Source organism: Belonocnema kinseyi, chromosome 9, assembly GCF_010883055.1.
Source record: "Belonocnema kinseyi isolate 2016_QV_RU_SX_M_011 chromosome 9, B_treatae_v1, whole genome shotgun sequence".
Taxonomy (NCBI): domain Eukaryota; kingdom Metazoa; phylum Arthropoda; class Insecta; order Hymenoptera; family Cynipidae; genus Belonocnema; species Belonocnema kinseyi.
The window spans coordinates 82562588-82578870 of record NC_046665.1 but is presented as its reverse complement, the minus strand read 5'-3'; the positions used below and the strand labels follow the sequence as shown (position 1 = coordinate 82578870).

The following is a 16283-nucleotide window of genomic DNA, read 5'->3' as shown; positions in this document are numbered from 1 at the left end:
ATTGAATTCTATTAAAAATAGCCGAAGATATTTCAAATCCTGTAAATTATTTCGAAATATCTTGAAATTTTTGTTTAGCTCTTGAAAATTCTATGGAATCTTTTAAAATACTATAAAATCTTTTAAATTCTTTGAAATACCTTTAAATTATTGAAATAAATTGGAAATTGCTCGATATATTTTTAAAATATCCTTAAATATTTTTAAAAAACCTTCAGAATCTTTTGAAATCCATTTTAATGTATAAAATTCCGTGAAATTACTGCATGAAATCTTATATTTCCTGAATTCCTATAACATGTATTAAAATACCTTAAGATCTTTTAAAAAACATTCAAATAATATTGAAATTCTCAGAAGTCTTCTAAAATCCCTTGGAATATTTAAAACTATCCTAAAACCTGCTGGTAAATTCTTTAAAATTCCATAATATTTTTTGTACCACTTAAAATCATTCAAATCTTTAGACAATCCTTAAAAAATTTTAAATCTTATAGAAATTCCTTGGTATTTTTTTTAAATGCTTAAACATTTGAAATCCTGTAATACCTTTTAAAGCTCTTCAAAATTCCTTGAGATTTAAAAAAATTCCCTAAAACCTCTTAAATCCTTTGAAATCCCATTAAATTACTGAAATTGAACATTCCTTTCAATCTTTTTAAAAACTCTAAATCATTTCAAAAGAATTTACGAAAATTCAGAAATACAACCTGAATTCAATAGTTATTAACCTATGGGGTTTACTTTTCGGATGAAAAGTTAAAATAACATACCTCGCCAATAAGAGCGTTTTGCCAAATACGGAATAGCATCAAATACGTCTTATCTCTTGCTCCAAACGAAGTCAAAAAATATTTCTCGTTCTCAGTGCAGATTGAAATGGCATTTGGAATGACAAGTGCAGTTTTTTCTTTGGTAATAGAGGAAACGTCTTTCCAGCGCAATGAAACCAAAGTTTCCCACATAAAAATATTAGCATAGAAGCATACGTAGTTCTGCGTAACATAGAGTCTCCCGTGAACTAAAATTTCTCGTTGCAGGGCACACGAATAATCTAAATGAATAATATACATGTATAATATATTATATGAGAGTATGTGCACTTTAGAGTATTGCACAATTTTCTTTGGTCGAATTTCCATGCATATCGTCCCGAAATTTATTCGAACCCACACAAAAAGGCGTTAACAAAAATTATATTAATATTGATTATTTGCTCTTAATTAAAAAGTCAAAGAAATCTGAACATTTCAGAAAAACCCGAAACTTTCTAACATTATTCGTAGAGAATAGTGTTATAAATAACAATCAATTGTTTAAAGAATTATTTTTGTTGACTAGAATTGATAACTGCCTCACTCTAACTGAAAAGTTGAAAATTTGGAAAAAACCGCAACTTTCTAACTTCATTGTAAGAGAAAATAACTAAAAACAATAAAAAATTGTATAAACAATTTATGGAAGCATAATTATCAGTATAAAGTTGTATTTTAGGTATTAGACATCAATTGTAAAACAAAAAAAATCGTTTAACATTAACCCGTGCCCCGGGCTTTTGAAATGAACACGAGTTTTTAAATGGAAAATCTCGGTTTTCGAAAAAATGGAAAAAATATGTACTTGCTATTAAACTTTTGTAAATTAAAGTTAAGGCACCTGTTACGGAATGTTTAAGGAATAATTTGCACCAAATAAGTTTCAAAGTATTTTCGAACAAATTTGGAATTTTTAAGCAATTATTTCAAATTTAAACCATTGTTTTACCATTGTTTCAACAACAATATTTCTTGTTTCAGATATTTGATAATTATTTAAACAATTATTATTTGGTTAATCAATTTTTCCCCTGTAAATAGTACAAAGTTATTCTTTTCTGAAATTAATGAAAACACAATTGACAAATGCTGAGAGTAAGATATTTTTTAACGACATTTGAAAATTATATAAATAATTTGTTCCCCTATAAATCTTGGAAAGTTACTACTTTCTGGAAACAATAATGCAGTTAATGAATGTTACGAGTGATATTTATTGTGAAAGGCAGTTTTACAATTATTAAAAAAATTATAAATCATTCATTTGCGCCTTCTTACAGAAAAGGTATAGAAAATGTTTTAGATCTCTTACACTATAATTGTTTAAACAATAATCATTTTTTCAACAAAATTTTTTTCCATTTTTCTTATCAGGAGCAAGTGATATTAATCTTTTAAAGAAAGAAATTAATTGTTTGCAGAAAATAATAACTTTTCACGATTTACAGGATGAAAAAATTGTTTAAACAAATTGGAGGCAACATTTTTTCCCGGAAAACGAACAAATTGAGGAGTGAAGTTGAAGACGTAAAAAATATTAGAACTAACCAACAACAAGTCTCTCCTCCTGCGGTACATCCTTGAATATCCTTTTAAAATCTTCTGATCGCGACTTGTAAGTGGGATAAAGAACGTTGTACCATGAAGATTTTTTTTTACTACGAGCTGATGCTCTTGCCTGCTTTTTACTGCTATGCGTTGAAAGTTTGTCAGGTTCTGCTGAATCGGACGAACGATTTAGAATTTCCTAAAATAGATACTTTTTTGGTTAACAAGTAGAGGAAAAACAAGAGGGATATGTTCAAGGTGGTCGTGTTAATCAAAGAAAAAAAATTCCCGGTTTTTTCCCCGTTCCCAAACATTTTTCATGGCCAATGAATAATTAAACAATTCGAACTCAAAAGGTAAACATTTTTCTACTTGAAGTAATAAAAGCTGACCTGCAAATTGAAGTACTCAAAGTGAAACTCTTGAATTTTAAAATTAAAGTTTTTTAATTCAAAAATTTTGTATTCGAATGATCAATAATTTACATTTACAAAATGGAAGCTACTAATATATTTCAACTTAACATTTTTAAATTACATGCAGTTAAACTGAAACATAAAATTTTTTCTACTTTCATAAATTGTAGAGTTCAAAGATTAAGTTCCAAGAATAGATGAATTTAAAAATGTTAAAAATTATATCATTTTATGCAATTTTAAGCTGGAAACATAAAAAATTGAATGTATACATTTTTTGTAATAAACTAAACACAATCATAAGACAAATTATTTTTAACAGTTCGAAAATTCTTTAAATTCTTCAAAATTATATTTTAAAATCTTGAAAAATCATGTTGTTTTATATTTTTTCACATTTTATATTATTTTTGAGATTATTTCAGAACTTCTAAACGTCTTATAATGTTAAAAAATGAAAAATCGCTTTCAATTCCCCTAGTAATGTTAAGGAAATGTTTCTTATTATTTGAAGCATTTCACAATTCTTGAACATCTACATTTTTCGTTCAAAATCTGCAAAAAACTATATTTTGTTTTAAATTAGACCGTGGACTATTTATGTATCAAAATTCAAGAATTTGACTTCAAATTGAATGGTTTGAAAATGGAATACTTTAGACTGAAACAATTTTTGAAATTTAATAAAAGCCTTTAATTATATATATATATTATTTCGAAGTTATTTAAAACTTGAAAATAGTTTATAAAGTTTCAATCTGGCGTTCACATTTTTTCAACTATTGATACTTTCCAATTGAAAGAGTTTAATTGTTTAATTTTTAACATAAAAATTTGGAAAATCTTAAATTTTGAACTAATTCCGAATCGTTTTCTAAAATCAATTATTATTCAATTTTTAATCTCTAAAGTACAGTTCCATTTTAAAAATCACCACTTAATTTATATTCACAGTTGATCAAATAAAAATATTTTTTATACAAAACCTTCGATTTCAAACGCTTCTAATTTTTAATTGTTTAAGTCTCTGAAGCTGCATTTTAATATTCTTTAAATTAAAATGTTCGCTCAAGAATGAAAATATAAAATGGAACATTTTTTAAGTGAAAGATTTTTTAATTACGCATTCTAAACTGAATTATATCATAAGTGAGAAGCACAACAATGTAAATAATTCTTAAAAAACGGTGAAAATCAAACATGAACAGATTTTTTTTCAACAAATTTGTAAAATTTCCGGTCAAAACATTTGTATCTAAAAAATTTTTTTAACAATTTTATATTACGTTAGCAGCTTACACCAAGAATTGTTATTTTAAAACAAAAATTAATATAATTCGGACAAGCCTTGCAATTTTCAACCTGAAATTAGTATTTTTAAACTAAAATAAGTAGATATAAATCTAATGATTTTTTAAATAATATAACTTACTTTAAAAATTATTAAATTATAAGAGCACTCATACATTTTGAATTATTTTATATTACGTTGATGTCTTACATCAAAAATGGATATTTTCAATTAAAAATCATTATAATTTGAACAAGATTTAGAATCTTTTAATAATTTTGTATTATGTTAGTATATTTTTTCGGAAATGGATATTTTGAATAATAAACCATTCGTAGGTTTTTTTCAGGTTATTTTGACGTTTTACTAAAGAAAGGGACATTTTTTAGTAAAAAAAACATTATATTAAAAAAAAAAGATTAAATTGATTTGTAAAAATGTAGGTTAATCTAATGGTTTTCGGCATAGATTTTAATAAATATTTGCAATTTTTGAACAATATTTTGAAGATTTACAATTCTAAACTGTTGAAAATTATGAAAATTAAATTTTTAGAAGTTAAATTTTTAACTGCTGGAAATTCAATTTTCTTCAATTTTCAATTATTATTGAGAATGAAACTGCTGAAAGGTAAATAAAATTTAATGTTCCATTGTTAAAAATTCAATTTACAATTTTCTTCAATTTTCAGTAGTTCAAAATAAAGAGAATTAAAAATTCCATTGTCAGCTGAAAGATGTCAGTACGGAACTAGTTGACCAGCAAAATCGAAATTTTTCAGGAGTGCGAAAAAACATTCTGTAAAATCGAAATCAGCATTTAAAGATAAGTCATAAATCCACTTCCGAGATAACGTGCTGCTGATTTAAGTCTGATAAAATTTGATTAGAAACAGCTATCCATTTTCGAGGAAAAAGATGTATCAACTGAGAATCTCAAAGTGACATTGACCACAAATTGCAATACGCTTGGCTGCGGATTGCGATAAAAATGTAATCTTCAGTTTAAATAAAATATAAGAACTCAATTATGAGATATTGAGTTTTGAAATGACGGTAAAATAGTTTTGATCTAACAACGATTTCAAAAAATATTTATAATATTTGAATAGTATTGGGGCACGTTAATGTTTTTCATCGGAAAAATTATTTTAATCAATAATTATGTGTTTAAGAATTAAAATTACATTTGTCAGCAACCTTAGGCTATGTTAATTACTTTTTTGTTAAGAAAATTCTCCCTGTGGCAGCGTTGAAATCGGATATTGGATTTCTATTTTCAATCTTTTTAATTTTTATTTTAAATAAAATTTAATATAAAAATTCCATTAATTAAATAGGTTGGTCGAAAGACTATTGAAAAAATTCCCTGACTTTTCCCTAAATCATTTTTCATTTTCCATGCACATTATTATTTAAAGAAAAACATATCATTCTTTTATAAACGCAGTAAAAAAATAGAATTTCAGATTGAAATTGTAAAATTTAGAATTTATTTCCACCAAAAAAGATGACTTTATATCATAGAAAAGGAATTTTCAATGAAACAGTTGAATTTCCGACTAAAACATACGACTTATCAAAAAATGGTTGATTTTTTAAAGAAAATAGTTCAATTTTCAACCAAATAATAAAATTTTCAAACAAACAGTTTTCAAATTCAAGTGTGGGAGCATAATGAGCATTAATATTGGAACAAATGTATTTTTATTGTCTTGTTTATTAAAAAATGAGCACGCGAACTATAAAAAAGTAGTTATATTTTTATATAAATAAATATATATTTATATGAAGAAATTTGTTTTAGACAAATACTTATACTTATAAATACTTACTTATTTTTGACGTGGCATAGTTTAAATGGAAAAGGGAATTTTTTATAACAATTTTCAAATTTAAGACAAAAACTATGGATTTTATAAAAATATAGTCTGAATTAAACGTGTAGATCTTTCTGAGATGAACAATTTCGTTAGTTAGCATTTTTTCGTGTCTCGCAATATGAAAATTATATAAAAATGGCCTCAAGAACCTTTGTCGCTGAATTGCGTAATTATCAATTTTTAATTTTGAATAAATTTGTTTTTAAACTCTTGATTTTGACACTTTTCTGTTAAGTGGTCTCAAAATAAATATTGTTTAAATGTGATGAATTTTACTATAAGCACAATTTCAAATGTTTTTCATTTTCAACATTCAATTTCAAAGAGTCTCGAGTGGCCACTTTGAGATATGTTGTAGGCGAAAAATTGTGCTGTTAAACATTTTATTTTATCTTGTGTCGTTTTTCTAAAAATTAAAAATTGTTTGATGTTATTTTTCACAATTAAAACGAAAAATACGCATCGTATCAAAATATTATCAGCAATAAATTCTAAGACCTTTTTTAGACGAACATGTTAAGTAATAAAAATTTGATTGTATTTCCAATCATTTTTCCAAAAATTGTAATAATATGTTTTATGATCGAACAAAAACTATTCATCCTATCGAAAAAGATGATAAAGAACACATTTGTAGATCTTTTATTGCTCAATAACTTTTGTTTATTACTTTTTTTCGTAGTACTGTGTCGTTTTTCTAATAATTTAATTTTTTAATTTTTAATGTTATATTTTTAAAATAAAACAAAAACTACGCATCCTGTCAAAAATAGATAATAACACATTCATAGATAGAATCGTGCAAAAGCTATAAGTTTGATAATTTTATTTTTATTGAAAAAAGTCATAAAGGTAAATTGTACGACTTTTCGAGTACTACGAATAGCCGTGCATAAAATGTTTAAATGTTTAAAAAAATAGTCTCAAAATTTTGAAAATTCTCTAATTTCTGTCGTTCTTGTACGCAAACAATAGAAAGATAGCGTTGGTTAACCAGGTATTTTGGATACAAATTTAAAAAGTTACAACATTTTCAAAATTGTTGAGACTATATTTTTCAAGATTTAAAAATTCTATGTACGGCTATTCGTAGTACTCGGAAATACGAACAATTTGTCTTTAATAATTTTTTCCATAAAAAGAACATTGTCAGAGTTATTGCATTTAAAAAATAAACATTCTAAGCCAAACAATGCACAATATGAAAGAAAGTTTTCAAAGACCTTACAAAATTATGACAATTTGTTTTTTATTTTTCTAGAAAAATCGAACTATGCAATTTTTTAGGTTGACATAAGCTACAATAACATTTTATTTCACCAAATTTTGCGCCTAAATTATATCTACAATTTTATCTAGAACAACTTTACGCTAGGATGCGCATTTCTAGTTTAAATCGTAAAAAATAACATTTAAAAAATTTAATTCATAGATAAAAGAAACAAGTTGTGATGAAATGTTTACAGGGTGGCCGTTTTAATCAAGGAAAACAATTCTGGATCATTTTTCGTTTTTTTCCTGTTTCGCAAACATTTTTCACGGTCACTAAAATTTAAAAATCCGAATTCTAAAGCTGAAAATTTTTCCATATGAGATAATAAAAACTAAGCTGCAAATTAAATTATTCAAAGTGGAGCTCTTGAATTTTAAACTTTTGAAATTTAAGTTTAAAAGTTTTTTCATTCAACATTTTTTTCAAATGCTCAATAATTTATACGTATAAAATAGAAGCTACTCACACTTTTTAACTGAACAGTTTTAAATTAAATGCAGTTAAACTATAGAAATAAAAATTGTTTAACTTTTATAAATTGTAGAGTTTAAAGATTCAGACGCAGTTCCTAAAATATAAATGCACGTTATTATTTTCAATAATCTAAATTGAAAAATCAATCAATGAATTCTATTTTTTTAATTATATTATTTTAAGTAATTTTAATTTGATCAATTACATTTTTTGTAAACTGAACATTACTTAAATTAAAAGTTAATTTCATTTTATTTTAAATAGTTTCAACATCCTTAAAATGTTTCAAAATTTTATTCCAAGATCTTGAAACAGCTACAAGTTGTTTTATATTTTTTCAAATATTAAATTATTTCAGAACTTCTAAACAAGTTTTTAAATAATTCGAATTTTTTCTACAATTTTTCCTACACATTTTTTTTAAATCCTACTAAATTGAAAAAAAATCCTTAAAATCTTCTACATTCATTTTTGACAATTTTGTCAATCTTTTTAAACAATCTTAAAATTAATTTTTCAAAATAAAAAATAATTTTCCTAGGAAATGTTTTTTATTCTTATGAAGCCTTTCAAAATCCTCAAAAAGCAATTAAATTATTTGAAATAATTTCAAATTTTTAATTAATTTTAAAACTTCTAATTGTCGCTTTAACTTACTCGAATTATTACTAAGAATAGATGTTCAGTTGTTATGACACACCAAAATTCAAAAATTTGACTTACAAGTCACCTATTTTTTAATAGAGCAATACAAATTTTAACGTAAAATATTTATGAATATTAAACAATTGCTCTTTTTCTTGATTAAAAAATTTCAAATTGAATAGTTTAAAATGTGTCTATTTTAGACTGAAATAATATTTGCAATGTAATAAAACCCTTTAATTATGAATATATTATTTTCATGTATTTTTTAAATTGAAGATTGTCCATAAAGTTTCAATCGGGCGTTTACATTTATTGGCTAATAAGACTTTGCAATTTCAACAGTTTAATTTTTAAAGTTAATATCTACAAATCCTAAAATTGTAAACTGGCTCCGAATCGTTTTGTAAACTCAATTATTATTTACTTTTTAAATCTTAACTTATAGTTCAATTTTAACAATCGCTAATTAATTTATATTCATAGTTAATCAACTTAAAATGTTTTCCATCCCAAATCTTCGATTAAGATGTCCGGGAACGATTAACGCTTAAAAATTAAAATCTAAAATGGAGAATTTTTAAAGCGGCAAATCATCGAATTACATATTCTAAACTGAATATCATAATTAAAAAAGATACAAATTTAACTAATTAGTATAAAAAGCGATTGAAATCAAAGTTGGACAAATTTTTTTCTCTACAAATTTGTAACATTCCCTGCCAAAAAATAAATTCACTGTCATTTCCCGGTTTCTTAACACTTTCGGTGATCCGGTCCAGCGGTCACACTGTGTTTAATAACAGATTTTTTTATGGAATGCGCACTTTTTTTAATTATGAAAAGAAGACAATGAAAAAACATATGTTTCAACGCCAACACATATGGTGAATTACAATAATATTAATAAATTGAAATGATCAGGGTGGCAGTTTCAATCGAAGAAAAAAATTCCCAGTCATTTCCTTGTTTTTTCCCGGTTCGCAAATATTTTTCACGACCAATTAAGTTTAAAAAATCAAACTATATTCTAAACATGTTTCCATATAAAGTAATAAACAATAAACAACAAATTAAAGCATTCAAAGTTAAACACTTGAACTCCAAACTTTTAAAATTAAAGTTTAAAAGCTTTCAATTAAAAAATTGTGTATTAAAATGCTCAAAAATACTAACACTTTTCAATTAAACAGTGTTAAATGAGATGCAAATAAACTGCAAAATCTAGAACTTTTGTAAATTATAGAGCTCAAAGATTCAGATTAAGTTCCAAGCATATAAATCCACGTTAACATTTTCAATGGTCTAAATTAAAGAATCGAGCAATGAACTTTAAAATTTTTAGAAATTATATTATTTTAAGTAATTTTAAACTAGACACATTAAAAATTGAAAATCATTTTTTTAACTCAACAGTTCTTAAATTAGAACTTAAATTATCTTTATTTTAAATAGTCTAGACATCATTTGAAAGCTTTAAAATTTTATTTCAAAATCTTGAGAAATCTAGAAGTAGTTAAAAATTTTTCCAAATTCAAAATAAACGTTGAAGTCTTTTTCTTAACTTTTAAATATTCTAATTTTTAATTTTTTTAACCTTTAAAACTGCATTTTAAAATACTTCAAATTAAAATATATGCTTCAAAATGAAAAATTTTTAAAGTGAAAGATTTTCGAATTAAGCATTCTAAACTAAATGATATAATAATTTATAAAAATCACAATTTAATAAATTATTTAAAAACGGTTGAAATCGAAGTTGGACAACATTTTTATTTTAAAAATGTTGTAAAACTATCGGTCAAAGAATAAATTAACTGTCATTTGTCAGTCTTTTAGGTTTCCTGGTCCAGCGGCCACCCTGATGATACATATCTGAATGAGCAGTATCAAACCGAGACACAGAAATAAATATAATAGACATTTGATATAATAGTGTTGAAGATAATGTAGAAAAGTTCACATTTTGGATAAAAACCGAGTGCGAAGCACGAGATACATGATGAGAATGTGCTCGTTAAAGGCAAAGGAGTCTTAACAAAATAAGAGAATTCACAATTAAAAAATTACAGTTGTTGATGCTTTAACCTTTAATTTTAAAAGGTCCGTGGGGAAAACACGAGGACCGAACGCGTAGCGCGGGTAAATGCATTATCGAGCGCATAAATAAGTACGCGAATATTGATTTAGATAATAGATACTATGAGATACAGAAAACTTGAATTAATATTAATTATATATTTTTATTGAAAAATTGCGTGACAAAAAAAAAAGAATAATCGCGTATGTATTTTAGTAATTACGAAAAGGTTACCTGAATCGATTGATCGTCCAATTTACTGGAATGGATTGATTCTTTTTGTGATGGGGAAATTAGGTCCACATGATCCTTTAAATAATCATGGTGTCTGACCGAAAATCTTGGACTAGGTCGGGGCGATAAATTCGGACTTGGCAGAGCACTGGGACGTTCGTTTACCGTTGAAGAGGAGATATCAAGTACATTGTCTAGGGATACTTCATTCCCATGACTTCCTACAGGACTCTGCCCCGACAACGATGAAGCATTTATGCTGTTGATAACTTCGTGACTTGATATCAACAAATTTTCCACCGACCTGTTCCTGTGGAAACAATGAAAAACCTTTAAACGAAATAAATCGAGTTTCTATCTTGTATATTTTAGAGTATAGATATTGGATTAAGCATGAAAGTAAGTTTTATAATAAATATGATGAGAATTAACTTACATGCTTGAGATGGAGCGGTCCTGCAGTGACTCTACTTCAAAATACATAACTAAATAATTTTGATGTCACGAGGGTGAGTTGTGTTTTTGCAGAATGTTGTAATAATATATATATAGCACCTCTCCTATTTTATGTTCCAATAGGTTTAAGACTTTGCCCTCTTCTTAGCCGTAACAATCAAAGTACGTGAAATACAGCATTTTAATAGAAAACGTTTACAAGAGCATTGCAAAACTACTTTGCTCCAAATGCTTTCGAAAACCGAACCCGATGACAGACGATAAAACCACTGTTTCTAAATCATTTGATCAAACCTTCAATCTACAGAGTTCACGTGAAAGGTATTGGCACTGGTATTGGAAGCCTAGATGCGGCACTTCTTTAGCGAACCTATAATAAGTTCATAGAACTAAAATGAGACTGGTTAAAAAGAGACAGCTACGTTTTGATCTTTTTTTAACCAATGCAATTTTTTTAGTTCTTGAAACATATTATAGGTTCGCTAGTGAGGTATACTTGTGATGATTGCGTATCCCGCGCTCATCTAGTTATGGGATCATGTAAAACTCAACCCTTTTTGCATGGTAAAGAAGAACACCGCCTCACCATAAAGGCCTAATCACTAAATTTAGAATTATATTTCGCAATTTTTATTATTGTTCTTAAACTCTCTTATCTTTCTATTGGCAAAAACGAGATAGGCGTGAGACAAGCCGAGAAAAGAACCAGAAAGCCTGTTTCTTTTATCGGGTAAATGAATGCACTTAGAGTAAGTTAGCACATAAGACCTTACTTAATAGTTCCTATAGATGAGACAGATTTTCTGAGAAACATTTTTAATTTATATTGTATTTTGTCTAAAGTGTTCACAAGTATAAAATTTAACCCTCTTAAGAATCTGTCTCTGGAAAATGTACTTCTTTTAATAAAAGGTTGTTGCTTTAAAGAAACTGACAGTCAGTCATAAAAAAGCTATTTAATTAGTTTTTCTAAGGAAAGAAGGGACCAAGTCGCTAAAATAAATATTCCGTCAACGAAAACTGAAATCGTTTCCCATCGTTTTTTTAAAGGAACACTAATAAAATAAGAAACTTCTCAGATCTCTGGTGAGTTCCGAGATAGTTTCACTTAAAAGTCTCATAGTACATTCAAGCCCTTAGTAATTTAACAACTAATAAAATATATAACAGAAGCCAATTTTCATTCCCTTCTTTCCTTGGTCAGACATTTATGGTCAACTAAATCGTTGCAGCAACCCTAAGTGTCAAAAGTCAAGGCGCTTCAAAAATCTCAAGTAAGTGCGGATAGACATGACTCGAGGGTAGATAAGAGCAATGGGATTCTGAGATGCATGGGAAAAGTTAAGAAGGAGGTCTCATTTTCATTCTAATTTTGATTGGTTTTCTTAAAATTGGAGACCCTCCTTAAAAGGAGGACCCAGAAATTTGATTGGCTTAAAAAATGATCTTCACTAGAAACCCTTGCTCTGGAACCTCGGAGGCTCAAAAAAGAGGAGACCGATTCTTGATATGAAGGGCAGAATTAAACTAGCTTTTGATTAGAGAAGTCGTTTTTTCTCTTTTCACTTCCGCGAGTAGCTTTTCATATTTTTAACTCGACATTCATTACATTAATTGTATAAAATAACCTTCCTTTAAATAAATGATAAAAGTGGACGCTTGTGATTATTTTTCTGTTTAAACCTGTTATTTTTTTTTACTCACCTATCTTCATAGGTCTTAAAATTTTTAAACGGATCCACATTTACCTTTCGAGTCCGGCCGGTAATATCGCGACATATATAGAGGACGCGATACCCGGGTTGTGACATACTTTTGGTTTATACAATTATTTTTAGTTATTCTATGCGACTGTTTAGAATTTGAAATGCAAAAATATTCTTGAACATTTGATGCAGTGTTTGAGAAATTGTATGGTTTTCAAAGGTTTATTATAAGCATAAGAATGTTCTGCGTGTTAGGCTATATAAATATTTAGAAGTAGTATTTGAAACGCAAAAATATTCTTGAATATTTTATACTAAGTTTAAAATTGGTTACAGTTTTAAAGATTTCATAACAAAAATAAAGCTGTTCTACGAATTAAAACTATATAGTTCCTATATTGAAAATGGATCTTGTACTTTGTAAAAATATATTCTAATTATTGCTTCTATGTGATTGATTTATGAAACTTAAACCGTGATAATATTTTTAAAAGTGTAAGATTAAGCTTTAGTATTTTAAATATTTCTTATGAGAATAGGACTGTTCTACCAGTTTCTATCTCTAAAAGATAATAGTTCTTCGGACAATTATTATACATATGAGGTAATTTTAATTATTTCTTTTTATGATCGAGTTGTAAAGCTTCAAGTTAAAAAATAACATACTCGTAAAAGTTTCAAAATCTTTGGATTAGAACATAAGACTTTTTTAACTTGTTATAAAATATACTACTTAAAAACCAATATAACCAATTTTTTCAAACCCTAAAATTGTAATATTAGCGTATTGAATATAAATATAAATTCAGATATTACTTAAATACTTAAAAAGCCATTACTTGATATTGTGTGCCAGTAAAATACAAATAATATAGAATAATTCATACATATATATTTAAAGGTCTAATACTACTTATCTAATATTTTTGCATTACTTAATTTTTTTGTTTTAATTTTATATGTCGGCTATAAAGAAATTTTGATATTGAATTTCGACAAGACTTAACTTTTTTCGTACTTTTATTCTTATGAAACTTGCATTATTCCAATTCATAGTTGTTGGAAATAAATTTACAAGATTATAGGGTTTAAAGGTAAAGAAAATATTGGTGAAGGCAAAATTCTCTTAAATTTTCTGTAAATTCTCAAGTTGTCTTAAAATTACGGTCGCAGTCACGAGAACGTGACCGGATTTTAAATGTCCGAGAAATTTAGAACTATAGAATATATACCGAATTTAGCTCCTCGTGTTCTATCTAGTTCCTCTATTTGTGTCTAGTTGTTTTGTGTGGACTAATTGCCACAATGAACAATACAAGCATTATAGAAAACATGCGCTACACAGAGTATCGAGATCATATCTACATTATTATCACACAAAAAAACATAGAAGTTTTACTGTTAAAATTTTGTATTGTAAACCATCCAAATTTGAATTTACCGCCAATTTGTCAAAAATTGAGATAAAATTTGAAGATAAGTTGAGTTTAAATCGTTCTCATGACGAAATACTACAAGGAGATCGAACCCCTCTATTAAATGTCTTCTAGAAACTTATACAAATAGATAAAAGGATATATAGAACCATATAGAGCCGTACAGAAGTTATAAATTTTCTATATGATTCTATAAAGCCTTTTGTACGTTTCTATGGGTTTTTACAACACATTTAATGGAGGGACGCCATGTATTTCACCTGACGCCAATTCGCGATCACCTGTCCTCGGATTTTCTCTATAGTGTTTCCCAGATGTGATCGACCCTTCAGAGAAAATTTGTAACTAAATTGTCGTTTTCTATTATAGGAACCGTAATTCCTCAATTTATCACATGTGATGCTCTCATCTGGGAAAAGAAGAAAATCCGAGGACTGGCGATCGCGGTTTTGGATTCGTGGGTTATTTTCCACCATTTCGTAGTAATTCTTATTCTCGTTATCGTTCTCAAAGTAGTATAACCGACTGAGAGTTCTCGTCCGAGATGCTCAGACATAATCCTCTTTAAGCTGGGATCACTGCTTTAAGGCCATGTGACGAGTAGGTCACGTTATGATCTAATAAACACATGGTCTAGCCACGCGCAAGTAAAAAAAACAGCACCAATAAGGACTCACCGCTTAATTTCTCCATCTTGAATAAGTAAGGCGGCAAACATAAGGGATTTGAAAATGTAAGAATATAAATTTCTTGTACTTTTGAGATGTAGAAATATTTGAATCCCAATAAAATGTATTATAATAATGTTAAAGATCGCTAAAGGAAAATATAGATTAACCATTATTTTAGGTTATGTGTTACACAACCTCTTTCTGCGGACAAAAAGTGACATATTTGTGTCAAATAAAATGAAATTCAATTCAAGTGGGAAACATGGAAAATGATTGGTAATTTTATAGGACTGAGGAAAACCGGGAAATGACAGTGAATTTATTATTTGACCGGGAATTTTACAAAATTTGTAGAATAAAAACTTTGTCCAACTTTGATTTCAACGGTTTCTAAATAATCTTCTAAATTGAGATATTTATAAATTCTTATATCATTTAGTATAGAATGCTTCATTCGCAAATATTTCACTTGAAAAATTTTCCAATTTAGGCTTTTAATTTTTCAGCATATATTTTTTTAAAATAATTTTTAAATGCTGTTTTAAAGGTTAAAAAATTAAAAATTTGAAGTTTTTTAAATCGAAGATCTTTTTATAAACAGCAGGTGGCCGCCGGACCTGGAAACCGAGAATTTTACGAATTTTCAGAAGAAAAATCTGTCCACGTTCGATTTTAACAGTTTTTAAAATAATTAAAGTGCAATTTTGAGGATCTAAACAATTAAAAATTAAAAGCATTTTATGTTGAAAATTTTTGATAACAAACAGTTTTATTTTATCAACTGTAAATATAAATAAACGAATTATTTTGAAAATTGGTCTGTATTCTAAGTGTAGAAATCTGAACAATAATTGATTTGACCAAAAAATTCTTGATCCGTTCAAAATTTGAGAATTACCAGATTGTAACTGTTTCAATCCGAGAGTCTTGATAAGAATTGAAATCAATATATCATTTATTCCAATAATTTTATTTTTAAATAAAAATTTTCATGATTTATCAATGATATATTTGTCATTCAGAGTTTCAGGTATTCCCTTATATAATTTTTTTATATTAAACTTAATATATACATTTATTAATTTGTTCAGATACTAAAAAATGTAAACGTGCGTCTTACTATCTTCAATTTAAAAATAAATCCATAATAATACAGTTATAATTAAAGGTTTTTATTGAATTTGAAATATTGTGAGTCTAAATTATTTCATTTTTATCCCATTTAATTTAAAATTTCTTCATGTAGAAAAAGAATAAGTATTTAATATTTAGCAATATTTCACTGTTCATTTAAGACGAGTTAATTGAAACCTAATATTTAAAAGAAAACAATTTGAAACTGAATTTTTTTACATA

The 16283-nt window shown here is 26.8% G+C and overlaps 1 protein-coding gene across 1 annotated transcript in view; it reads right to left on the bottom strand.

Annotated features, from left to right (window-relative positions):
- Positions 1-11438, bottom strand: part of LOC117180320 (protein Aster-B-like) — a 33650-nt gene extending 22212 nt beyond the window's left edge. The window contains exons 1-4 of the mRNA XM_033372758.1: positions 11095-11438; positions 10659-10968; positions 2364-2562; positions 774-1054 (exon numbers count right to left, since the gene is read on the bottom strand). Coding sequence (XP_033228649.1) covers positions 774-1054; positions 2364-2562; positions 10659-10968; positions 11095-11141 — 837 coding nt within the window. The 5' untranslated portion in view covers positions 11142-11438. The remainder of the gene's footprint in view (positions 1-773; positions 1055-2363; positions 2563-10658; positions 10969-11094) is intronic.
- Between the last annotated feature and the right edge of the window lie 4845 nt (positions 11439-16283).